Here is a 26,662-nt window from a genome sequence, read left to right as displayed (position 1 = left end):
GGGCAGGAGACACGGCTTCGATCCTGGTCTGGGAAGATCCCACATGGCTCGGGGTGACTAAGCCGTGTGCCCCAACTACCGAGCCTGTGCTTTAGAGCCCAGCGGGTGCAGCCCCCGGAGCCCACGCACCCCAGAGCCGATGAAAAGCCGTCCAGCACGGCCAGAGCAAAGGCCACACGGCAGTGAAGCCCCAGCACAGACAAACACAGATAAACGCAATCATCTTTAAGGACGTTTCACAGCAGCAGAGGCGGGCGCGGCCTGCCACCTCCCGGGTGCACAGTCGCGGGTGGAGGATCTGTCTGGGCATCAGGGATGTCACGCTGCCTTACCACCGGCTCCCCTCCTCCTGCTTCCTATTTCTGAGCCTACAGAGCCCTGTGCTTCCTTCTGGAAGGACCACCTAGCACTCACAGGCATTGTTTCAGAGCACCGACAAACCCCCAGGAGAAGACGTGGTAGACCTAGTCTGTAGACTTAGTGTTTCTGGAAGGCAAATCAGTTCTGCCTCCAAAGACGCTACGTCTTCCCTTCCAAGTCCTGGGATGGTCTGCTCCTGCTGGATCACAGTCCTACAGAGTCCAGGCATTTCATGTTACTCGGTATGCTGTACATTAAAAAAAAAACTGTCAAGACTAACAAATAGGAATATTATGCTGTTTAAATCATGTGCCTGTTGGGAACTATGAGCTGAGCGTTAATCACAACAGAAGATGAAATCTACTCATTAAAGAAAATCTAGACTACACTTAAAGCCGTAACAGCCCACCTCAAACCATCCTAAAGGGCCGCGGGAGTTGAAGGCTCTGCTTTTCAAAGCAGCACAGTCCTTGATTCAAGAAGGGTAAGCAATTGTGTTCAAGTGTTTTACACCACACAGGGACGGTTAGGTGCCTGGGATACAAAACTCTTCAAGAGGCAATAACGGCAGTGAATCAGAGAACTAAAATAATTACTTCCTGAGTCCTGACAACATTTAGAAGGGGATATGAAAGCAGGAAATTGATTTTAGGGCATAAAGTTCTATGAACTGACATTACTAAAACAGAACACTTTGCATACACCAAGGTAGAACCCAATTGCACTCATTTAATTGACAGAAGGGAGGACAGGAGATGGAAAAGGAAGCAAGGACGGACGCATCTTTAGTCAGGAAGCAGGAAAGAAGCAGCTGAACGCATCGGGCTGTGACTGCACAGGTTTCTGCGGCTGCTCCGACGGCCAGACAAGTGAAGGTCATCAGCAGATGGAAGGTCAAGGTACATTTTGTTCTTCTCTGTGCACCTTTAAATAATAGCTGGGTACCTTTCAAAGGCTAGAACCTTGTACTGCCAGCGATAAAATTCAGAACAAAGCACATGTGTTTTCAAAGATGAGGTTGTTTTTCAGAGACTAATTCGTATCACAAGTGCAGAGAGGTCTGAAGACAAATTTACTTTGGCAAATGGAATACTTCACATACAAAATTCAAGGAAAGATATCTACAAGCCTATTCTAGATCCTTTGGAACTACTGACATAAATCCAAGGGCCTTCAATGTTGATTTATTTTTTAAAGTTTATATTCATCACAGAGTACATATAAGATACTGTTTAAGGCCAGCAATGGAAGAGGCCACTAACCCTATTAATCTCTGCCCATCGAGGCATCTGATGATGAGGATATATGGATGAAAAGAGTGACCATCAGCCAACATTTACAAAGTGGCACACCGTGTCAGACCCTGTGCTGAGCATATGGCGTGCATCTCGTTCAGTTCTCAGGGCAGCAGCGAGAGCTACTACAATTACTCATAGTTTACAGATGAGATTACAAAGGTCAACCTGCCCAAGGCCCCACAGTCATTAACCAGAAGATCCGGGAAAGAAACCCCAAGTCTAAGGACCACATCCCTTATTCTCCTCACTGGACTGTTCCCATCCCATGATAACGCCAGCTGAGCCCGGGACGAGCTCACAAACACGAGCAGCGCCTGCTTCTCCCCTCCTCCTCCTGTCGCCAGGTAACAGAGGGCAGCTCGGCTGAACGTGCTTCCTACGAAATGCTTCGCCAGGGTGAAACGCCGATTACCTTGCAACTGCTTATTAAAAGGGCCAAGGGGGGGACCTGGTAAACACACGTCTTCCTACAGATGGCTCCGGGTTGAATGCTGCCTTTACTCTTTACTAAGTGACTTAATTTCCCTGAACTTCAGCTCTACCCATCCATAAAGACGAGCGCGGGAGCAGTGATACAGCGTGGGTAAACGGCTCATTAGCGTCTCCAGTCCCCAGAGGTGTCCGGTCAGCCACGCGCAGGCCTCCCAGTGAGGGCCCACCGGGGTCAGGGCCCCAAGGACACCTTTCGGGTGACCCCTTTCGGACCCCACCTACGTGTGCGTCTGGGGGAACAGGAGGCATCCTACCGACACCAAATAAACTCAGCATGGCCGGCGCCACAGAGGAGGACATCCAGATACTACCCCGGAACCACCGCCTGCGGAAGCCCACCAGAACTATTCCCAGATGGTGTCGCCTCACCACGCCGGGGAGGGCTACCCTACAACCTGCCATACAACCTGCATAATAATTTATGAGGTGTTCCTTTTGATACTGGAGAGACTAGGACCCTTGAAGGAGGAGGAAACAGATGTTCAGAAAAGGAGGGTGTCAGTGGTGAGATTTAGTAGCGAAAAAAACCCCAAGAAACCTGTCTCCATATATTTTCTTTTTTTCCTTAATATATACATTTTACTGAAGGATAGTTGACTTACAACGTTTCAGGCACACAAGGTGATTCAGTTATACATATACACATATATTATTTTTCAGATTTTTTTCCATCATAGGTTATTACCAGATGTTGACTACGGTTCCATTTGTGATAGTTCCCAGTAATCTTTGTTTCATATCTATTTCATTTTTGAATTAGAAACTCGGCATCCTAGTCGTGTATTTTCTATAGTATTTATGTTCGTACTCACTTCTTTAAAAAAAGGAAGATAGAAAATATAGGAATAATTTCACCTACTTTTTTTAACCAATAAACTTTATGTACTAGAATAATTTTAGTTTTATGCAGAAAAGGCTGTGATGATAGTACAGACAGTTCTCCTAGACTTTTCACCCAGTACCCCTTGATGGTAACAAACACAGTACTGGTCAAAACAAGTAAGACCTTAACATCAGGACACCCACCTGCTTTAAACCTAACTTAGGGCTTCCAGGAACTCCCCGTGTGGACGCAGGAAGCACACGGTTCTTTGGAAGCCCATGTTTCAGAGGGAAGGTCACTTAGCTACTCAATGAAAAAGACGTTTGTCCTTGCGGCTGACAAGGCTGGCTGCCTGTCCAAATCCAATCTCCCCTTCTTCCTGCTTCATCGTTTGCACAGGGCGGGAGTGCCGGCCCCAGCGGCAGGGGCCACTGGCCGCCTTCCAGGAAAGGGGGCCACGTGACAGAGGCCCGGCCCTAGAATGCAGGTAGGGATCTCCGGGAAAGGCGGCTCTCCCTGAACAAAAAGGACCCCAACCCCCCACCCCCCCCACCCCTACCCCTGGCTCTGTTCAAGCAGGCACTGCCACATTTCCCCCTATTTGCAGTAAAACACAGTTCTGTTATTATTCCAAACTCAGGTCTGGAGACTGAAATCAAAGGCTTAAAAAACCAACAGTCTGTTTATCTACAGCCCACACCTGTAACAAACTATGCTGGACTCAGGAGCCAAGGGCGATTAGACAGCAAGTCTTACAGGCAGAAGATACGCCTTCCTACTCTGATCAGGCTCTGATTCCCTGGTGACACAGCCGCTTATGGACAGTCCCTGGGTCTCACTGTTTCCATCTGTGGAAAAGAAGTTACAGTAACTTCTTTACTCCAAAGCAAGTGCAATTTAGACACATATGGGAAGCCACAACTCTCTTGAAGACAGGATCGCAAATGATACCCACCCATGAATAAATAATATTGTTCTGCTGCCAACAAACGACTGAAGAATCCCACAACAAAAGACCAAGAACTTAAGGAAACGCTCCCGAATTTCGGGTCGTATCCTGGATCAGCCTGTTCTGAGCCAAAAGAGACCTACCCAGATCAGACACAGTCCAAATGATTGCAGTCAACAATTTCTGACCTGTGGAAATATTTAATCAAAGGAAATGTTAAAATATCAGAGGAGAAAGAAAACATGACTATGAAACCACCGTGCTAAACAGAGAACTGTGATTTCCGTTCCAGAAACCTGCGTGGCTGGCACCCCGGTCTGTTTGGGTGTCCAAACTGGCACGGCAAAGTAGAGGCACCAAGGTGCTTCCTCAACACAAATTTTCAGGCATTTCTACCACTGAGGAACAAAGCTCTCTGAGATAAGGGGCTGAAAAACGAAATACACACTCACCAAGACACCGCCAACCCTTGTGCCGACTTCAAAAAGGTCTACAGGGCTTCCCTGGCAGGTCGGTGGCCGAGAGCTGCCTGCCAGTGCACGAGACGCAGGTTTGAGCCCTGATCTGGGAAGACTTCACGCACAGAAAAGCGACTAAGACCTGCACAGCCATTAAGCCTAGGCTCCAAAGCCGGGGCTTCTCTCGTGACTCAGACGGCAAAGAACCCGCCTGCAGCGCGGGAGACCTAGGTTCACTCCCTGGGTCAGGAAGATCCCCCGGAGGAGGGCAACCCACTCCTGTGTTCTTGCCTGGAGAATCCCACAGACAGAGGAGCCTGGCGGGCTGCAGTCCATGGGTCAGAAAGAGTGGGACACGACTGAGTGACTAAGCACAGCACTGAGCCCAGGGGCCCTGGAGACTGAGCTCTGCTGAGGAGAAGTGACTAAGCACAGCACTGAGCCCAGGGGCCCTGGAGACTGAGCTCTGCTGAGGAGAAGTGACTAAGCACAGCACTGAGCCCAGGGGCCCTGGAGCTTGAGCTCTGCTGAGGAGAAGTGACTAGGCACAGCACTGAGCCCAGGGGCCCTGGAGTTTCAGCTCTGCTGAAGAGAAGTGACTAGGCACGGCACTGAAGCTTCTGCCAACCCCAGCTAGTGAAAATCCCATGAAGCTTCAGAGACCTAGCACAGCCAGAAATAAATAAATAACGTTAGTTTTTTTTAAAAAGGTTTAGAGCTGTGTTCTCCAGAATGGCTGACAAGCACTTGAAATGCGGTGAATCTGAATTGAGATGAGCTGTACACACAAAACACCCTGGATTTTGAAGATCAAGTATTTTTTACAAAGACGCTAAGACAGCTGATTGCTATTTTTCATACTGATTGTACTTTGAAATAACATTCTGGAGATCGTGTGTTAAGATCTATTACTAACGGAAATTTTACCTGCTCCTACGTTTTTCATGGAGGCGATTTGAAAAGTTGAAATCACGAACACGGACTGCGTTTGTGGCAATCTAGTCTAGACGCCGGCATCTCACAGGCACAGATCAGCTAACCCACAGAGGAGCTCATCCCTTACGTGCACCATGTGGAGAGCCGTCTGTCCTGGAAGACAACTCTTCTCCTGAGCTCCCGACAGTCAGGTGGTCAAGAGTTGCTGTTACTGCGTCTGGTGAGGTTCTTTTCCCCCTCACACTACCTGCCCCAGTACTGCTTTATTCATTTTGATGAGGAAGGACATTTTGTTCCCACTTGATAGGAACCCCTGCTTGAGGCTATGTGCTCAGCCACCATGGAAGGGCTTCAGTGACAGGAGTGGTTTCGCCAGCTGCCAAAACCAACACACTCAGCCCTGCTCCAGGCCTGGCGGCTTTGGCGGTTTCTAATCGGACTGAAACCTGGGCGCCAGCTGAGGCAGTGGCTCCAGTAAAACGGGAGAACAGAGACTCGACGTGCAGGGTTTCCTTGGGGAAGGACAGAGGAGGGGGTGGGCTCCTTGTGTCAAGCGTTGCTCCTGGGACAGAGAGGAAAGAAAGTGAAGGGGAGCTTTTCAGAGCAAAGCCAGACAAGATGCCAAAGGCTTTAGAATGTTACGTCAATGTTAAAACAACATACAAACATTTTTACAAAAAATCATTCTCTAAAATAGACTAAAATTGGTTATGAATATTAATAAAATATTTTCCCAACTGTAATAAGGATGCGTGTGTGCCTGTGTGTGGGTAATCCTTCTTAAATTTTAACCTAATACTCTCATAGCCACAATAATCAGCGTTTGCATACGGCCAGTTTTTCTTTTTAATTGAATTATATAGTTGATTTATAATAGTGTGTTAGTTTCAGGTATACAGCAAAGTGATTCAGGGACACACGTTTTTTCCAGACTCTTTTCCATTATAGGTTATTACTAAGATAGTGAACATGGCTTCCTGTGCGATCCCGGAACTTTAACAGTGCATCTATCTCACACATGCGTGCGTGCGCCCAGGCACCAGCCAGGCCCGACTCTCACATGGGGTGCAGCCTCCCTGACCCCTGCCCTGGGGTTCCCGGGTGAGAGCACTGGAGCGGGCTGCCATTCCCGCCTCCGCCTGACCTGCAGTGGGCGGCATCTCTAATCCCGCACTCCGAGCTATCCTTCACCCCCCCACACACACCTCTTTTGCTTTTGATAACCACAAGTCTGTTTCCTATATCTGTGATCTGCTCTGTTTTGTAAATAATTTCACTTGTACTATTTTTTGGATTATACATATAAGTGATATCACCAATACTGGGCTTTGACTTACCTCACCTAGTATGATAATCTCTGGGCCCACCCATCTTGCTCCAAGTGGCAATACTTCCATCTTTGCTGCGGCTGAGTAATATTCCACTACACACACGCACACTGTCTTCATCCACACGTCTGCTGACAGGCATCTAGGCTGCTTCCGTCTCTTGGCTATTATAAACAGGGCTGCTGTGAACGTCTGTGTACATGCAGCTCTTCAAACGAGAGTGTTCATCTTTTCTGGATTTTTGCTCAGGAGTGGGGTCACTGGACCATATGCTAACTCATCTTTCTCTCTTCGGCAGCCCTCTGCATCCTATGGGACTGAAGCTGAGCTGTGGCAGCGAAGGTGCAGCACCCTGATGTCTAGGCCACCAAGGGGCTGCCGAGCTCTAGTTCTTCCAGGAACTGCCCGCTGCTTTCCACAGCGGCTGCAGGGATTCGCATCCCCAGCAGCAGTGCAGGAGGGTCCCTTTTCTCCACAGCCTTTCCAGCATTTATCGTTTGTAGACCTTCTGGTGATGGCCACTCTGACCGGCGGGAGTTGACACTTCACTGCAGTTTGATGCACAGTCGGTTTTATACCTAGTGATCTCTCCATGGCATCACCAGACCGGAGTCTGTTTTTCCATTCCTGGTGGAAGAGGGGAGGAGGAGGAGGCAGACAGAAAGAGGGAGCATTTCCAGAGAACTGCAGGCCAGAACAGAAGACGGCCCAGACGCAGTCTGCAACGGGTGTACCAGCCAAGAAAACTGAGTTAAAGCGAGCAGCTGAGGATCTGGAGCCTCACGCGGCGGGTGGGAGACCTCCGAGAGGAGAACCACGAGATGCCGCCGCGTGGCAGAGAGAAGCGGCTGCGGGCATCCTCAGGGGAGTGCCCGGGGAGAGCCTGGGTCCCCGCGAGCCCCGCTGCCCTGACTCTCCCGCCTCTCGCCGCCGAGAGGAGTTTCCTGGAGACTGAGGCAGGGTCAGAGCCAGCAAGGCCTCTGCGGCAGGCCAGAGAACACGGCGGTCTGTTTCTTAGTGAGAACCTCGACCTCCTGCCCCAGCCCCGGCCTCCCCTTGAGGGCTGCGGTCAAGCTCACGTCCATCAGCAGCCAGGACTGACCGCTCGCTGCCTCTCGCCCAGGAGGAGAGGGAAAGAGAAAGCAGCGTCAGCCGTCTGAGCCTCCGTTCCACCAAGACCCCGCTAAGCTGCTCCTTTAATAAACTTGGCACCCAGCCCCCACGTCCCTGCAAAAATGACCACAGAAACCCAGCTCAGTCCTTACATTACATAAAACCCTAAGAGCACACAGGCTGAGCACTAACTAGGAGACTACACGCCTCCATAAGCTTCACCTGCTCACAGACAGCGTGCTGCTTAAAAAAGGCGTGTTTGGGCAAACTGAGGCCCACGTCCCTGCAGCGGCCCCTGGTCCACGAGGTGTCGGGAGCAGAGAGTCGGCAGGGGCCCGGGCTTCAGAGCCAACACAGTCTGTACGTAGAGGGTCAGTTTCTGGACACGTGAGAAAAGCCATACAGGTGTCCACCAAGGAGGGAAACGTGCAGTCGCAACATGGCTCGCGGGAGACCGCTGCTCTCTGCACGTAACGCCCTTCTTCTGGAAGGCTACATGAGGCGAGGCATCTCTCCCTTCCTTCATTCTTCCTAAAAGTCAAGGCGTAGTGCAGCTACAGACCTGCTGTCCTTCAACAAGACCAACACTATACTGTGTGCCAAAGGACTGGCTTGCGACTTTACCAAGGAGCCTTGCCGCCTTGTGTTGGCACTGCAACAGCATCCTGGCTATGCCAACTCTCCCTGTGCCTTCGATTCAGCTCTGATAAAAAGCGAACCAGAGCAGGGCAGGGGGACGGGCAGGGCAGGGATCACCAAAACTACCCTATCAGAGGGGACACGGCAGGAAAACGCCCAGAAATTGTACATCGAGAAAGGAAAAAGTTTTAATAGTAAATAATGGCCGCTGATAAAGATAACACTTTATATTGAAGTAGTGATGAAGTATTAATTATTGAAAGCAGATTGAGAAAATATTCTACCCAATCTTTATTTTCTTCTGTTCAGAGTTATATATTTAGGAGTTAAGAATGATTATACTCATTGCAAATGACTCAACATTGTTATCTAAAGCAACAGGGATAGCAAGATCCAGTGAACTGATTTGGGGGAGGATTAAATGACCTAATAGCAGTAAGGGTCAGCCCGCTTGCTGCTTCCAGCTGCCCAGCACCCACTTCCTAGTGGCAACAGAACTTCCAAAATAACTTCTGGTTTTTTGGTGGAATAATGTCCCACCACCAGTTGGCGCGGCTGTCAGTCAGAGGGCCCTGCCCACGCAGGGTGCAGATGTGAGCGGTCTCAGCTGGTCAGAGCTGTCCTCCACAAACAGCCTCCAGAGGGAGGGCAGAGGCAGGAAACAGCTGGCCCCCAGCTGTGGGGCCCCCTGCGTTGCCGGCTCCCAGCCACCAGACCCCAAGATCGGCTCTGCTTCTCCAGGTGGCCCGGCATTTTGGGGCTCGGCCCATCAGCGAGCTCTGCCGTGTATCTGAAGCAAATGATGACTGAGCCTGCTTACAACATTCAGGGAACGCTGCCTGTTGTGAGCACCCAACACTGTGCCCCGCACATCCTCAAAAAGTGGTCATTACTGCATTCATTCAATGCACGTTTTACTGAGTAGCTAATATATAAATGCCAAGCCGTGCAGCGGGACTCAGAGACAAGAAAACATCCTCTGACCTCAGAGCTCCTCCATTCTAGCTAAGAGGAAGGAAAGACGAAGATGCTGGGTACCAACCGTAATGGGAAAACCTTCACTCTGTTGGTGGCAAGGAGTTACCAAGAGCAAAAGTAAGAGACCGTGAGTAGGAGCGTCGTGGCGCAGAGGAGGAAAGGCGGGCAGGCGAGGACGGGGCACTGACGGAGGCACTCTGCTTGTCTGGGCTCAGGTCCGCTCCTCTGCACCCTCCCTTCAACCGGCCCCCCACCTGGGCTCCTATCCCTACGGGTCACAGAACTTCCAAAACAATTTTTTTTCTTTTTGTGGAAGAATGCCCTCTCCTACGTGGTGAGTCTGCCGGTCAAAGGATCCTGATCGCCCAGGATCAAGAGGGGGGAAGTGACCGACCTAGCCCAGCCTTAGCAAAGAATCCTGCCATCCCCCAAACAGTGATACCTGATCCCTCCTGTTATTTTGAGTTTCTCCTCCTCCACCTTTGATGTCCAAGTCCCTGGCCTCGACCCTTGGCGCCTCCCATATAAGCCCATCTGCTGTCCCCCTGCCCTGCTCCGAGGCTGTAAATCCCCACTTGCTCTTGCTGTCCTTGGGCGGGCACCATCTCCCTCCCCCCGCTGCAATGCTCCTATTGCAACACGCTTAAATAAAACCCTCCTTACAACTTAGACAAGCGGCGCAATGACTTTTTTTCCTGTAACGTCACACGGCCTTGGGCAGGCTGCAGCCTTGTCATCAGCGCCCTTTGCCTTCCCTCCTTTCTGCCGCCTTTGACGCTTCCCTCCCTCCGTCTCCCTTTTCTTTTGGCTAGAATATTCTAGGCTGGGCTGAACTCATCAGTGTTCTCAATCACTGAGAAGATGGAGCTACTTCCTGTCTGGACTTGGCGGCTAGCTTCCTTTGCAGAAAACCCCAAGTCCTTTCTTCATGGCTCCCAGGGAGAATGTCTCAGTTACTGGTTTCCACTGGGGAATGGGATCACCAAAACTGCCCTCCAGCAGCTGGGAGGATTAAAAATATAACACATGGGAAACTGCTTTGCATGTTGCACAATGTTATATGAATATATTTTTCAGACAAAAGACAGAGAAAGGGGGCTTGATGAAGTGCTGAAATTGTTAAAGTGCTCTGACTAAATCTTTAAAAGAGGAAATTTATACGCCTGGACACAGTCTCGGTAGCCTGATTATCCAGGGTCAGCTGCTGCAGCTGTGAGCAATTTACCCACGTGACTCTCTGCTGTCTACCGTCCTCCATGTAAGGACAAGATAGCTGGAGAGCAGCTCAAGCAGTTGAGGGAGGTATTTATGGGAGTGAAAAATGTATTCATCACGTTTGCAAAGGTCACACAAAAATCTCAAGGCGCTTGGTCAAAAAGGGAATCGGGTACTATCATGAGCTAACAATGATTACAGCTGCAATATCTGACAGGCTGTGTGAGCTGATGCAATGAAGGTTGAGGATTTTTTTCCTCCTCTGGTGAATCTTATAATTAGCAGCCAATCTTTTTTCGTGATTAAGAGCCGGATTACTGTGATGGGAATCTTGAGTCGATCATTTTCCTAGCTCTTGTCCTCAGCAAGTTACTTGACTGCATTTTTAAAATGAGAATTATTATGATAACTAACTCACAGAATTATTTAAAGGGGCAGATGAGTAAATGAAGACAGTGAGTGGAAGTGTCTGGCATATTGGAGGGACTCCGTACATTTTAACAGTTATTTAGAAACGATCGGATCAAGCACAACAGCTTGCATGTGAGGGGCATAACAGGTAGACTGCTAAAAGCTTTTGGCCACCACCATCATTTAATTCTCCCAGCAGCTCTGTGCAGGAGAGAGTTACCGTAGCAGCCCTGAGACAGAAAGGCCTGCTTGTGGGGCTGGTCCGTGCTGGCTCTGGGAACGTGGCTTTTGGAAAGTTCCCTAAGTGACCGTCTGATAAGGCAACTTTGCTTACCTGGGGCACTGAATTCTGCTGTACCAGCCTGACTAGGATGTTTGCACACTGTGACTGACGGAGAACACGCGCTTCCCTGCCGAGCGTCTGGAAGGCCGGCAGGTGGCTGCCCAGGCAGGTAAAGTCAATGCCCCTGTGAGCAGCCACAGAGAAAGCCTTGCCCTCTGAGTTTCAAGCAGGCTTCCCTGGGCAGAGATGCTCTGCGCGTGCTCCTGCACACCCCTGTAGGAGGGGGGAGGCAGAGCCGAGGACGCTGCCCCCAGGTTTCTCCAGACAACACCCAGGACGTCTTCTCCCCTTGCTGACCCTTCTCTGCATCATTTCACCATAAAAAAAATCTGAGCCGGAAGTCCAGTCGTATGTTGAGTCTTTCTAGTACATGTGGGTAGTCCTAGGATTGCAAAAAACAAACCCAAAACTCCAGCCAACCGACCAACCAAAACTCTCAAAGGTATATAATGTGACTCCAGTTCCATAAACTTCACAACCTGAGGAATGGAAGCGCTGAGATGTGGACAAGGCCACACAGTAAGTGAAGGAGTCGGATATAAATGCTGCCTGTTCTCTCCAAAGACCGTGTTCATCCCCCAGTGTCAGCCAGCCACACCCAATCCCATACATCCAGGGTGGTGCTCAGACGCTCAGTCATGTCTGACTCCTTGCAACCCCATGGAGCGCAGGACGCCAGGCCTCCCTATCCATCACCAACTCCCGGAGTTCACTCAGACTCACGTCCATCGAGTCAGTGATGCCATCCAGCCATCTCATCCTCGGTCGCTCCCTCCTCCTCCTGCCTTCCATCCATACATCCTGGACCAAAGGAAACTCCTTTCTAAGGCACAATGAGTAGCAGCTATTGGTTAGCTATGCAACCTTGGAAGAATATCTTAAAGCTTTGAATTCTAGATTTCTTCACTGTAAAACTATAATAATAATAGTAATACCAGTCATAGAACTGCTGTGAGGGTTTAATGAGATTATATATTCAAGATACACCACATATGTGAGGCATGTAAATATTAAATACACAATGTATTTATACATTAAAACTTATACAGTGGTTAGTGCCTGGTACATGGTAAACCTCAATAAATGAAAAACTAGATAAATACGCACATATTGATCAACATCCATACAGGCGTATAATTACCCACATGTGAACATGCAGAGTATTTACATATACACGCATTCATATGCGTTTTCATGCAAGTTAGTTACTCAGCTAACAAATTCTGTCTTAATTATAGACACCATTCATAAAGGAAGCTGGTCAGGATTTCATAAGTGGGCCTGATTTTTACACGTACTGGTTTTAAGCTAGGGAACCACTTTTATCCAGAAATCTTTTGCTCAAAGCCTAAAGTTTGACTTTCTTTAATGTTTAACCAGTGAAACTAATTATTAGCTGAACAGTTCAGAGCTTTGCTTAAAACACTCACTGGTATATCATTAACTCTAACATACACATATGTGGTTGTCAAACTTTCATAATTCAAAGTTAGAATCTGTGATCTAGAAATGAATTGCTGGGCTGAGAAACGGGAACTCCCTTGGAAACTCTGACTGCTCTATATAGAGATATTCAATGCTCCTAAAACCATGGAAAACACATCAGTAAGACCCTATTCCATCCTTTATGTCACAACACTGCACACTCACATCTGCAGCATGGCGGAATCACACTGGGACTGAGGGGTGATTACCGACTCTCTGGAAACCGTCTGGAAACAGTCTGTGGCAGCCTCTGTCTTCTCTCTGAAGTCGAGGGGTGTAGCGTCAGTCAGTACATGGTAGCACAGAAAGCTGGTTTTCTCTAGAACTTGCTACCACCAAGTTTTCTGTCTGGAGCAAAAATGACAGTACTATCTCCAGCCCAAAAGGCATTTTTATACCAATGGAAGGTCCCAGTCACTCCAATCAATTCTGAGTTCACGCATACTAGCAATACCCACTTGGATGTTACTACCTAAGTGGCCTCAGAAAAATAACCAGCTGATGCTTTGGCTTCCTTATCTGTTAAGTGGAGATGATACAACTTCCTGCCTGACAGTTGATGATACTAATTTGTTCACTTAAAAATGTGTGGAGAGGGTTGATCTCACGTTAGTTGCTCTCACTGTAATAAGATACGTTTAGCAGCAACAACACGGCTTCCCAGGGGGCTCAGTGGGGAAGAACCCGCCTGCCAGTGCAGGAGACACAGGAGACACGGGCGTGAGCCCTGGGTCGGGAAGGTCCCCTGGAGGAGGAGACGGCAGCCCACTCCAGTGCTCTTGCCTGGAGAACCCCGCGGACAGAGGAGCCTGGCGGGCCCCAGTCCACAGCGTTGCACAGAGGCGGACACGGCTGAGCACAAGCGAGGACGGCAGCTATTGGGCTGGCCAAGAAGCTCCTTCGGGCTTGTCCACACGACGCAGAGGAGACCCCAGAGAACTTCTGGGGCCAACTCTGTAGGATATCCGCCTCAGGACTTCCCCGGGTTGGGTAGATCCCCTGCAGAAGGGAGAGGCTACCCACTCCAGTATTCTGGCCTGGAGAAGTCCACGGAGTCGCAAAGAGTCAGACACAACTGAGAGACTTTTAGGGGGCACAGGTTCAATCCCTGGTAAGGGTTCTAAGATCCCACATGCCATTTGACATGGAAAAATATATAGATAGATAGATAGATCTGCCTCCAAAAGTTTAAGAGGTTTCAAAAAGTTAATGTGCAAAATCACTAGAAAAGGGTCTGGCACACGATATAAATTAAATAAACAAAATACATCGTACATCTTCTATTGCTCTCTAATTGCTTCTGTATCCACTTTCTAATCCCTACAAGACTGTTAGCTGATTGAGGCCAGGGACCACACTGGCATTTCACAATTCTATCCACCTGTCAAACCTCAATCAATAGCCCAGTTGTAGACACATTAGACCATCCACAAACAGTTGTGAGCGCGACTGTGGCAAATGAGGAAGGAGAAAACACCCCAAAACCACTGAGAGGCTTGAGTGCCTGTCAAGCTGATGCTTCCAGATCAGTGGTTTCCAAAGTATTTGAACCCAGTGCACACTAACAGTTTTTCTGTTCCCAGTCACTTCACACAGGACATGGCGTATGTTTATACAGTGTATTTCTAACTGAAATAGACGTTTTGCCAAGCAGCCCTTGACATTACCGTATAAAATGTGCTCTGAAATGATGTATTCTAGTGAAACCCAATCCACTGGATCTCAGACTTTTAAAGCGTGTTTCAGTCACTTGAGGTTATGCTAAAATGTAGAGCAGATTCAGTGGGACTCGGGTAGGACCAGGGATTCTGCATTTCTGCCACGTTCCCAGGAGACCCTGAGGGTCCGTGGACCACACCTTGAGCAGTATTACGAGAGTCCAATCCAGTCTATTGGAAAAATTTTTGTTTTTAGTGGTTCCTTTTTAACAAAAATTTATTCAAGTGCAACTGATTCACAATGTTCCATTAGTTTCTGCTCTACAGTGAAGCGACCTAGCTATACATACATTCTTTTTCATATTCTTTTCCATTATGTTTTATCACAGGATATGAAATACAGTTCCCTGTGCTAAAGTTTTTCTTTTTTAAATATTTAAACCCACTGAAGTGAAAGTCGTTCAGTGATGTCCAGCTGTTTTTGACCCCATGAACTATACAGGCCATGGGATTCTCCAGGCCACAATACTGGAGTGGACGGCCTTTCCCTTCTCCAGGGGATCTTCCCAGCCCAGGGATCGAACTCAGGTCTCCTGCATTGCAGGCAGATGCTTTACCAGCTGAGCCACCAGGGAAGCCCTTTCAAACCCACTAAAGGGTTATAATCTGCAGTTTGTAAAACACTGCTCTGAATAATTTCAACAGTGTCTTTCATCTCTATAATTTCACTGTTTTCTCCCTAACCCTGGGACAGAAATTCTAGGCCTGTGTAGAAGTGTGGGGAGGCGAGTTTATAGCAAGAATGATTCAGGTATCACCTTTCCTACTGACTCCTAGGCTGAAATGCTTATCTAGCTCCAGCCCTTTATTCACTGTTCCAAGCCTAAAATCATGCAGCTGTATTAATAAACTGCTTGAGGGACTTCCCTGGTGGTCCAGGGGTGAAGGATTGCCTTGCAGTGCAGGGGACGCAGGTTCGATTCCTGGTAAGGGAACCAAGGTCCCACAGGCCGCAGAGCAAGGAAGCCCGCACGCTCTGGAGCCTAGGGCCACAACCAGAGAGTCCGTGCACAGCAACGAAGGATCCCACAGGCCACAACGAAGACCGACACAGCCAAACAAATGAGCAAATAAAGGAAAATGCTTCACAAAGGAAGTGAGCTGATTGTGCACTAAGGGCAGAGACTGAGCCCAGCACTCTGCATCTGCCTCACTCAGTCCCACAAGCACCTTATGCAAGTCGCCCATTTCACAGATGGGAGGAGGCAAGCAGCTCGTCCAGAGCCTGCATCCCCGTGGGGCCGGCCTCATGAGAACTGAGGGGGCTCAGTGATCCCCGCCTCCGGGAGTCACACGCTTACACGTCCTCTCTCACACCGAACGGGACTGACCGGCCCACCAATATGACCACGCGTGACTCCAAGGCTCTGCTAAAGCCATCCTGCTTCTGCCTCACATTCTCTTGGATCACGCCCTTCGGAAGAGGCCTGGTTGCCATTCATGAGAATTCTCAAGCAGTTTCATGAAGAAGCCTACAGAGCAGTGGACAGACGCTTCCTGCCAACAGCCAGCTCTGCCGTGGTGGACAGCCAAGCGGGCCGCCGTGAAGGAGACCCTGTGGGCTGTCAGGGGTTCTGATGACTGTCACCCTGGACAACGTCTCGACTCCAGCTCTTGGCAAGAGACCGCCAAGCCACACCGCCCGCTATGCCTCTCCAGGCTGCCCACCCACAGAACCTGCACCAGATAATAAGCACTCACTATTATTTTACGGCATTGAATTTTAGAGAACTCCTTACAGCGCGGTAGGTAACTCATCCGACTCTTCAACAATATGCTACGAATATATTACATTATTATGATTCAGCCCTTAGAAAAAGGCGAGGGGATATCTGATGAAGGCCTTTTGGATGCTTCTTCAGCATGGCAGCTTGAACCACAGTTGAGCAAATCTTCATTCTTCCATTGCAACTAACTTTGTGAGGGCCATCTACTTCCCCTCCAGACTTGGCCAGATGACCAGCTGTAGCCAGTCGGATGTGAACCTCTGACGGTCAATGTCACCCAAGCAGAAATTTTTGGAGACACGGCAAGAATCTGCCTGCCTGCTCGAGCTTCAGGCCTCATCCATCAAAACAATATATTCCAAAAGGAAAAAGAAAAACACCACAATATATTCCAGAGAGTGGACGCTCCTTTGGTCTGAGTCCCAGAATGAGAAGGCATGAAACGTGACCTCGACCCCCAGCTTAGAGGCGAGCTAGGCTGCGCGCAGGCAGCACAGCCGGCTCCGCCGAGGCGGGAGCGCGCGGTCGGGGCTCAGGGAAGGCGGCGCTCACCGTGCTGAATGATGCCGTGCTCCAGCAGCCGCCGGCACAGCTGCTCCGCCTCCTCCCGCGCCGTGGCCTCCCCCTCCTGCACCAGCCAGTCCAGGAACTCGGAGGCCATGAAGGTGCGCTCGTACTTGACCCCCTCCTCCTCCCGGGGCTGCAGGAGCGTGCTCTCAGGGCTCATCAACCTGGCGGAGGAGAGGAAAGGAAGTGAGGCAGCCTGCACGTGCCGGTGGGGAGAGGGGGCAGGCGGGGGGAGACGCGAGCAGGGGGTGAGAGGCAGACTACCGCGTGTAAAACGGACAAGTACACGGAGCTGCGGCCCCGCGCGGGGAATGTGGCCAATGTCTCCTAACAGCTTCACACACAGTATGAAAGCGGGAGTTCCGCCGCTCAGTCGTGGCCGACTCTTGGCGACCCACGGCCTGCAGCCCGCCGGGCTCCTCCGTCCACGGGATTCTCCGGGCAGGAATCCTGGAGCCGGCTGCCGTTTCCTTCTGCAGCGGACCTTCCCGGCCCAGGGACTGAATCTGCCTCTCCTGCACCGCAGGTGGGTTCTTTACTGGCTGAGCCCCCAGGGAGGCCCCATCAGAGAATAATCTGCGAACATCTGGAATCACTATGGTGTATCCCTAAAACTAATATAATATTGCAAGTCAACTTCATTTCAGTCTAGAACAGGAAAAGAAACCGGCACAAAAGGGAGATCACTCAACTGAGATCCCACAGCGCAGGCTTCCCTGAAGCATCGCTGCAAGCCTCTCAGACAGACAGACGTGGCTGCCGTGTGCTGCCCCAAACGCAACTGCCAAGACAAGGAGCTGCTTCCAAAGAGAACAAGGGGCATCTTTTCCTGGTGACGGCTAAGAACACTGGAAGTGCAACCCGAAACTCTTTAGCAGACTGCAGTCAGCTTGTGCGCGTGTGGTCAGCTGCTCAGCCAGGTCTGACTCTTTGTGACCCCATGGACTATAGCCTGCCTGGCTCCTCTGTCCATGGGATTTTCCAGGCAAGGATATTGGGGTGGCTTGCCATTTCCTTCTCCAGGGGAGCTTCCTGACCCGGGGATTGAACCCACGTCTCTTGAGTCTCCAGTAGTTGCTGGTGGATTCTGTACGTCTGCGCTACCTGGGAAGCTTGGTGTTCAATTTAGCCTTCTTGAAAGGGAGTTACTAACCAAACTGCACCCTTTCTAAAACAAGTCTCTTTCTTTCCTGAAGGCATGATTCCTTTCCCCAAATCACTGGATTACTTGCTATGGACTTAATGCTTGTCTCTTCCCAAATTTCATATGTATTGAAACACTAACGACAAACGCGGTACAATTTAGAGACGGGGATTTGGGGACGCGATTATTTCATGAGTGGGGAGCTCTGTACCCTCGCAGGTTCTTCTGGCTGGTCTGTGAATTTAACCGCCATGAGATGGATCAGCAGGACAAAGTTCTACAAAAGTTAAGCAGCACACATGGGGAGAGACACAGAGTAACTGAGTAACTCACCAAAACGGGCGAACCCCTGACTGTAAACACCACCAAAGCCAAAAGAGGGCGTTGGGGGTAGCAGCTGAGGACCTCAAAGAGGAAGACAGAGAGTCGGACGAGGACAAAAAGCAACGTTTGGGAAAGAAATGTTTGCTGTGGCACGCAGAGACGACGGGACACAGCGGAGTCTGAACGACAGCCTTCCTGGGTGCCTCCCTGTCCACACGCGGAGCTCCGACCCGAGTCATCTCCTCCCTGTTCGCGCGCGGCGCTCAGACCCGAGTTATCTCCTCCCCGTCCACCAGTCCTCCGTCCACCTTTGTTTAGGTCAAAGGTCAAATTTTCCTCTGGAGTCCTTCTGGGCTCTGATTGTTTTTAGCCCCAAATAATCCACGTACCAAAGAGATATTTGGGTGGCAGACTGTACCCCCCTACAGGCCCACGCTGCGATGACTGTTTCTACGAGAAGGGGCCGCTGCGCCTTGCCCTCTGTGAGCACACACTGACAAGACCTCTGTGCACCGAGGTGTCCCAGGGTGTGCCAGGTAGGCCGGCACCTAGGCCTTGCACTTCCCAGGCTCCAGACAGTGAGGAACGCTGTGCATTATTTAAGCCATCCAGTCTAGAGCGGTTTTTGCTAACACGGCCTGAATTGAGGCAGTGACCTGAGTGACTCCTTTAGGGGCCCTCGCCGACGGCACGGCTCACGCCCGGGTTCTGTCTTTGCTCCACCTGCAGACAGCCCCCCGGGCACAGGCTTCACCCGCAGCCGCACAAGGGCACCCCGTGAGTCCCTCCTCTGACTGACTCTAGCAGCATCAGAGGCTGTGAGCGCTGTCCCCTCAGGGTCTGGGGCCGGCAGGGAACCCGACTCCACAGGCCGCAAATGATACGTGAGGCAGCCACAGGAGTGAATAGTTTTAAAAATTAAAAAATAAAACAGTAAAAATTCACATCTGGTAATATCCTGACCCTGCAGAAGACACAACGCCATGGCTTCCCCTTGCTTTAGGGTAGATATAGAAGCCCTTTCTGCGGCCTATAATGCATGCAGGACCCTGACCCCCCGTGGGACAGTCTCGCCTCTGACCCAGCATCCAGAGGGGCTGGCCTTCTTTCAGTCCAGACATCCTGCTGCTGTTCAGTCATTAAGTCGTGTCCGACTCTTTGCAACCCCATGGACTGCAGCACACCAGGCCTCCCTGTCCATCACCAACTCCCAGAGCCTACTCAGACTCACCTCCATTGAGTCGGTGATGCCATCCAGCCATCTCATCCTCTGTCGTCCCCTTCTCCTCCCGCCTTCTATCTTTCCCAGCATCAGGGTCTTTTCAATTGAGTTGGCTCTTCACGTCAGGTGGCCAAAGTACTGGACTTTCAGCTTCAACATCAGCCCTTCCAATGAACACCCAGGGCTGATCTCCTTTAGGATGGACTGGTTGGATCTCCTTGCAGTCCAAGGGACTCTCAAGAGTCTTCTCCAACACCAAAGTTCAAAAGCATCAGTTCTCATGTGTTCAGCCTTCTTCACAGTCCAACTCTCACATCCATACGTGACCACTGGAAAACACAGCCTTGACTAGATGGACCTTTGTTGGCAAAATAATGGCTCTGCTTTTGAATGTGTTGTCTAGGTTGGTCATAGCTTTTCTTCCAAGGAGTAAGCGTCTTTTAATTTCATGGCTGCAATCATCATCTGCAGTGAGTTTGGAGCCCAAGAAAACAAAGTTTGTCACTGTTTCCATTATTTCCCCATCTACTTGCCATGATCTTCGTTTTCTGAATGTTGAGCTATAAGCCAACTTTTTCACTCTCCTCTTTCACTTTCATCAAGAGGCTTTTTAGCTCCTCTTCACTTTCTGCCATAAGGGTGGTGTCATCTGCATATCTGAGGTTATTAATATTTCTCCCGGCAATCTTGATTCCAGCTTGTGTTTCCTCCAGCCCAGCATTTCTCATGATGTACTCTGCATAGAAGTTAAATAAGCAGGGTGACAATATACAGCCTTGACATACTCCTTTCCCAATTTGGAAACAGTCCATTGTACCACGTCCAGTTCTAACTGTTGCTTCTTGACCTGCATTTAGGTTTCTCAGGAGGCAGGTAAGGTAGTCTGGTATTCCAATCTCTTGAAGAATTCTCCACAGTTTGTTGTGATCCACACAGTCAAAGGCTTTGGCACAGTCTATAAAGCAGAAACAGATGTTTTTCTGGAACTCTCTTGCTTTTTCGATGATCCAACAGATGTTGGCAAATTGATCTCTGGTTTGCCTGCCTTTTCTAAAACCAGCCTGAACATCGGGAAGTTCACAGTTCATGTATAGCTGAAGCCTGGCTTAGAGAATTTTAAGCATTACTTTACTAGCATGTGAGATGAGTCCAATTGTGTGGTAGGTTGAGCATTCTTTGGCATTGCCTTTCTTTGGGATTGGAATGAAAACTGACCTTTTTCCAGTCCTGTGGCCACTGCTGAGTTTTCCAAATTTGCTGGCATATTGAGTGCAGCACTTTCACAGCATCATCTTTCAGGATTTGAAATAGCTCAGCTGGAATTCCATCCCCTCCACTAGCTTTGTTCGTAGTGATGCTTCCTAAGGCCCACTTGACTTTGCATTCTAGGATGTCTGGCTCTAGGTGAGTGATCACACGATTGCGGTTATCTGGGTCATGAAGATCTTTTTTGTATAGTTCTTCTAGGTATTCTTGCCACTTTTTCTTAATATCTTCTGCTTCTATTAGGTCCATACCATTTCTGTCCTTTATTGTGCCCACCTTTCCATGAAATGTTTCCTTGGTATCATGAATTTTCTTGAAGAGATCTCTAGTCTTTCCCATTCTATTGTTTTACTCACTTCTTTGCACTGATCACTGAGGAAGGCTTCTTATCTCTCCTTGCTATTCTTTGGAACTGCATTCAAGTGGGTATATCTTTCCTTTCTCCTTTGCTTTTAGCTTCTCTTCTTTTCTCAGCTATTTGTAAGGTCCCCCTCAGACAACCATTTTGCCTTTCTGCATTTCTTTTTCTTGGTGATGGTCTTGATCCCTGCCTCCTATACAATGTCACAAACCTCCGCCCTTGGCCCTTGAGGCCCTCTGTCTGTCAGATCTAATCTGTTGAATCTGTTTGTCGCTTCCACTATATAATCTTCCCAAACTAACAGTGATGTACACACCACAAAACGCATCATTCCACTCTAGAGCAGGAGGAAATCTCAGAGGTCAGCGTAAGGCAATTCCCTCCTCATCCATGAGGAAAACGCAGTTCTCGTCCGAGTGAGAGACCCGGAAGGACAGCCTTCCCTGCTCAGCTCAGCTCAGCTCAGTCGCTCAGTCGTGTCCGACTCTTTGCAACCCCATGGATCGCAGCACGCCAGGCCTCCCCGCTCAGGGTCACGCAAACAAGCACTTTATCGTTGCTTAAAAACCGTATCGTCCACGGGCAACCGACCCTGCGTATCTGGATGAGCGCTCACATGCCGCTCACTTTCAGAGCTTTCAGACGTGGGCCCAGTCCTGCTGAGGCATGAGCGCAGGGCCAGCTGGAGAGCGGCAGAGCTGGAGAGCTGAGTTTGCTTAGAACGGCCACGTGGCAACCGTGAGATGAAAAGCAAGTCCCTTTTTCCTTTTTTTAATCTTCCTTTCTCTCGAGAGTGTAATGATAGCGTCACCCATCTGCCATGAGAACCACATGTGAGTGAGCAAAGCAACCCAACAATACAAAAGACAGTGTATACGCAGAGTGTTACGCTTAACTAGTCACGGCGCCTTCCTCAGGGCACGACGAATTTGCACCAACAGCTCTAGGGGCTCCTCTGAGTCATCTCCTCTCTTCCCAGAACCTTCAGAGTTCTCCTGGACGCCATGAGAGGGCCACTGCTTTGGGAAGTAAGAGAACTGGGGCTCAGACACAGCTCTGCCACAAGCTAATAACATGGGTTTCTTCTTTTTCTTTTTACCGCACCCACGTCCCCAAACCCATAAAAACAAGGGAAACAATACAAGTGCTATCGTCTGGACTGGATTGCTGTCATTGAACATTTCCGCCAGAAAAAAATTCTAAGTACACAGTGTATGCTTTTATATCTAAGAGTTCAGTTCAGTTGCTCAGTTGTGTCCGACTCTTTGCGACCCCATGAACCACAGCCCGCCACTCCTCCCTGTCCATCACCAACTCCCGGAGTTCACCCAAACTCATTCCATCGAGTCGGGGATGCCATCCAGCCATCTCATCCTCGGTCGTCCCCGTCTCCTCCTGCCCCCAATCCCTCCCAGCATCAGAGTCTTTTCCAATGAGTCAACTCTGCGCATGAGGTGGCCGAAGTCCTGCAGCTTCAGCTTTAGCATCATTCCTTCCAAAGAAATCCCAGGGCTGATCTCCTTCAGAATGGACTGGTTGGATCTCCTTGCACTCCAAGGGACTCTGAAGAGGCTTCTCCAATACCACAGTTCAAAAGCATCAATTCTTGGGCGCTCAGCTTTCTCCACAGTCCAACTCTCACATCCATACATGACCACTGGAAACGCCATAGCCTTGACTAGACGTGCCTTTGTCTGCAAAGCAATGTCTCTGCTTTCGAATGTGCTGTAAGAATAGACACCATACCGGATCTCGGCAAAAGGCCGTGACACCATCACAACTATTTATAGAGTCTGCTGGGCCTCCCGCTGGTGCTGGTGGCAAGCAGCCCACCTGCCAATGCGAGAGGCCCGGGCTCAATCCCTGGGTCGGGAAGGACCTGGGACGAGGGCACGGCAACACACTCCAGGCCTCTCGCCTGGACGATGCCAAGGACAGAGGAGCCTGGCTGGTTACGGTCCGTAGGGTCACAGAGACTGCAGCATGATGGAAGCGACTGGGCACTCACACACACATAAAGTGCCCCAGCACACAACGAACTCACTGAAACGCTACTCACAACTCCTTAAGAGAAGGCTCACTGGCAGAGAGTAAGCAGGGTTAGGTCAGGATTGGTACACACACTACTATACACAAATAAGGAAACGACAAGGACCGACGGCATAGCACAGGGGCCTGTGCCCCACACTGTGTGACGAGCTACACTGGAAGAGAGACTGGGAGAGGGCAGGCAGGCACGACTGAGCCACGCTGCTGTCGACTTGAAAGCAACGTGACAGTGCAAATTATCTTCAAGGAAAATTTCAATACAATACTAATCTGCAGGAATTACAATATAACGTCGTAATCACACTTCAATAAAAAAAATTAAACTTGCAGAAAAGAATATTATTTAGATATCTTCCCAAGTCAACCCTCTTCAGTCTTTCAATCCAGCCTAGAAATAGCTATGAGGTTGCTCTCAGAGGGCCAGAGCAGCTGAGTACATATGAGCTGTAAGAATCGTGTTTAATACAATACAGGAGCTGGTTGCCCGTGTCCTTCCCCAGGGCGTCTTCCCCGCCCAGGGTCCAGCTTTCATCTTCTGCGTTGCGGGCAGAGTCGCTACCATCTGAGCCACCCGAGAAGCCCGTGGTCACGGCCAGGCCCTTCTTAGGAGAAGGGACAGCCGCCACGTACAGTGAACACGAGGGGCAGAGCCCTGAAGACACTTCACGGGAGCCGGCCACGGCAGCCCCGCGCGCGCGCATCACCCACCAGGAGGCTGAGGCTGCTGGCCCTCCCCTTGCAGCCGGGCTGCCTTCAGGAGCGGCTCCAGCAGCAGCAGAAGCTGCATCACTGTCTTCCAAGGCAAGGCTTGCAGAGGCCGTGCAGCGTCCACTTTCACCCCCTCGGAATGCTGCACTGAGGCTGCCAGGTAAGGAGGCAAGCGCAGCCTGCTGGCGGTGGAGAGGCCACAAGGCCCGGGCCGCAGCCGGCATCTCTCTCAGACGTGAGAAGGAGGCCGCCCTGGGCGTCCCAGCTCGGCTGAGCCAGCAACGGTACAGTGAGCCCGGGGGCCCCCAGACCCACAGAAGCGGAGGAAACCACACATCATCTGTTGTTTTAAACTCCCCAGTTTGAAGGCGACTTGTTCCGTAGGCGTAGATACCGAGAATATACTCATATCAATGTTGTTTAGTTGTTGCTTGGACGCTAAGTTGTGTCTGAGTCTTTTGCAACCCCAGATTGTCGCCTGCCAGGCTCCTCTGTCCATGGGATTTTCCAGGCACGCATACGAGAGCGGGTTTCCATTTCCTTCTCCAGGGGATTTTGTCCACCCAGGGATCAAACCCACGTTTCCTGCATTGCAGGCAGACTCTTTACCACTGAGCCACCTCCTATCAGGGGGTAATGGCAAAAAAGATGTGAAACCCACAGAGAGAGGCAAGTCACATCAGCTGGAAAGTAGTGAAAGGGCAGTGAATGAATCCCAGAAGGTCCTGGAAATAAACTGCAGAAAGTTCCGCCACACGGCGTGAGACCTGGGAGCCCGCATCGGTAATGGGAATCCGGAAAACAAAGTGCCGAAGTAAAGCGTAGCGCTATTTCCTCCGTTTCTTCGGCCCTCAAATGAGGAAGAGCGAAGAGGAGGAAAACTAACCTCCTTGGTTTCCCAGTTGCAGGCTTTCTTCCTCTAGGAAATCTCCCGTCCCACAAATCTGGGCCATGTGACACTTTTCAGGACTCCCTGCAAGGTCTTCTCAGGTCCCTCCAGGCACGACCAGCCCACTCAGCTATGAGCTTTTTGAGACCAGGCTCCTTGTCTCTGGGTGGACAGCCATTCCCTAGTACCACAGGTCCTAAGTAGTGTTTGCTGGATAAACACAGAAAACATTTCTCTGCATGCGCAGATCATTGCCCGGGAGTTTGTAAGAATCAGCCCCCCAGACCTCCCCGGCTGCCCAGGGAGCTGGACTCCATCCTGCCACTGCAGGGGGCATGGGTTTGACCCCTTATTCAGGAACCAAGACCCCTCACGCCACAGGGCAGCCAAACGAGGGGGGGATAGGCCACCCTCAGAATGACCCCGTGTGGAGACGCGGTGAGTCAGAAGTTCCTTCCCGACTGCCACTCTCCATTTAAGATGCAGACACGGATGCCCAGCCTTCACCTGCTCTCCAACCACACTGTCCCTTCAGCTCAGCAACTTTCCTTTCGGGGTGTGGCGAGGACAGCTGGGCAGGGGTTTGTCTGGGTCACTTCGTGTCACCAGAGACACGACCTGCCAGCTCTCCAGGGCTCCTGGTGAGTAGCTGGTGGCCGCTGGACAAATGGCTGGTGAGCTGCCGCTGCCAACGTGAGCTTCAGCAAATGTGAAGCCCCGCCTGGCTGGGCTCACCTGCCATTTAAAACATGCCCCGCAACCCTGAAGCTCTTCTGACTTCACTTCCCCTTAGAATCAAGTGCTATTCCTGCCCAGATTCTTCTGTTTACCACAAAGCCTTGCTGGGGATTTGATTTTAGTATCAACACGTAGTCATGGTGTTAAAACAATAATTTGACTCACTACTTGGTCCAATGATCTCTCACTATGCAACAAGCTGCCCCCAAACTTGGTGACTTAAAACCACCACTTATGGGAAGGTAAACTGGTGTAGTCGGTATGCAAAACAGTGTGGGAGTTCCTCAAAAAACTAAAGATAGAGCTGCCGTGAAAGTGAGAGCTGCTGACCCCGTGACCCCGTGGACTGTACAGTCCACGGAATTCTCCAGGCCAGAATCCTGGAGTGGGCAGCCTTTCCCTTCTCCAGGGGATCTTCCCAACCCAGGGATCAAACCCAGGTCTCCTGTGTTGCAGGCAGATTCCTTACCAGCTGAGCCACCAGGGAAGCTATTAAGATTCAGCAATCCCACGCCTGGGCATACATCCACACAAAATTCTAATTCAAAAAGACACGTGCCTCCCACATTCACAGAAGCACTATTGACAGTAACCAACACTTGGAAAGAACCTGAACGGACACTGACAGACGAACAGATACAGAAGATACGATACGTATATGCAGTGGGATATTACTCAGCCATAAAAGAGAACGGAGCAACATCTGAAGCAACACGGACGGACTTGGGGATTATCAGACTGAGTGGCGTAAGCCAGAAAGAGAGAGACAGATGCCATATAATATCCCTGGTATGTAGACTCTGAACTGCGACACAAAGGAGCTCATTTGTGAAATAGACACGGACTCACAGAGAGAACAGACTCGCGGGTGTCAAGGAGGAAGGTGCGTGGAAAGGACAGACTGGGACATCGGGATCAGCAGATACGGATACGCAACACACACTTCTGTATGTGAGCGCACACACACACACACACACAAATACATATGTATAACCAAATCACTGTGCTGAATGCCAGACAGTAACACAACATTGTAAATCACACTTCAGTAAAATAATTTTTTTAGAAACCAGCACTTAGTCGTATCTTAGAGCTCCGTGGATTGCTTGGGGCTCAGCTGG

General features: G+C 50.1%; 1 protein-coding gene across 5 annotated transcripts in view; it reads right to left on the bottom strand.

The window, feature by feature from the left end:
- The window catches only part of DEPTOR (DEP domain containing MTOR interacting protein), a 172,740-nt gene that overhangs the window by 73,853 nt on the left and 72,225 nt on the right, over positions 1-26,662 (bottom strand). For all 5 annotated transcript variants that reach the window (XM_069600758.1, XM_069600759.1, XM_069600756.1 and 2 more), the window contains exon 4: positions 16,826-17,004. In XM_069600758.1, coding sequence (XP_069456859.1) covers positions 16,826-17,004 — 179 coding nt within the window. The remainder of the gene's footprint in view (positions 1-16,825; positions 17,005-26,662) is intronic.

The sequence above is a fragment of the Ovis canadensis genome, chromosome 9 (assembly GCF_042477335.2).
Source record: "Ovis canadensis isolate MfBH-ARS-UI-01 breed Bighorn chromosome 9, ARS-UI_OviCan_v2, whole genome shotgun sequence".
In the NCBI taxonomy this organism is placed as follows: Eukaryota; Metazoa; Chordata; class Mammalia; order Artiodactyla; family Bovidae; genus Ovis; species Ovis canadensis.
The sequence above is the reverse complement of the archived record's forward strand: the minus strand, read 5'-3'. Positions and strand labels throughout refer to the sequence as shown.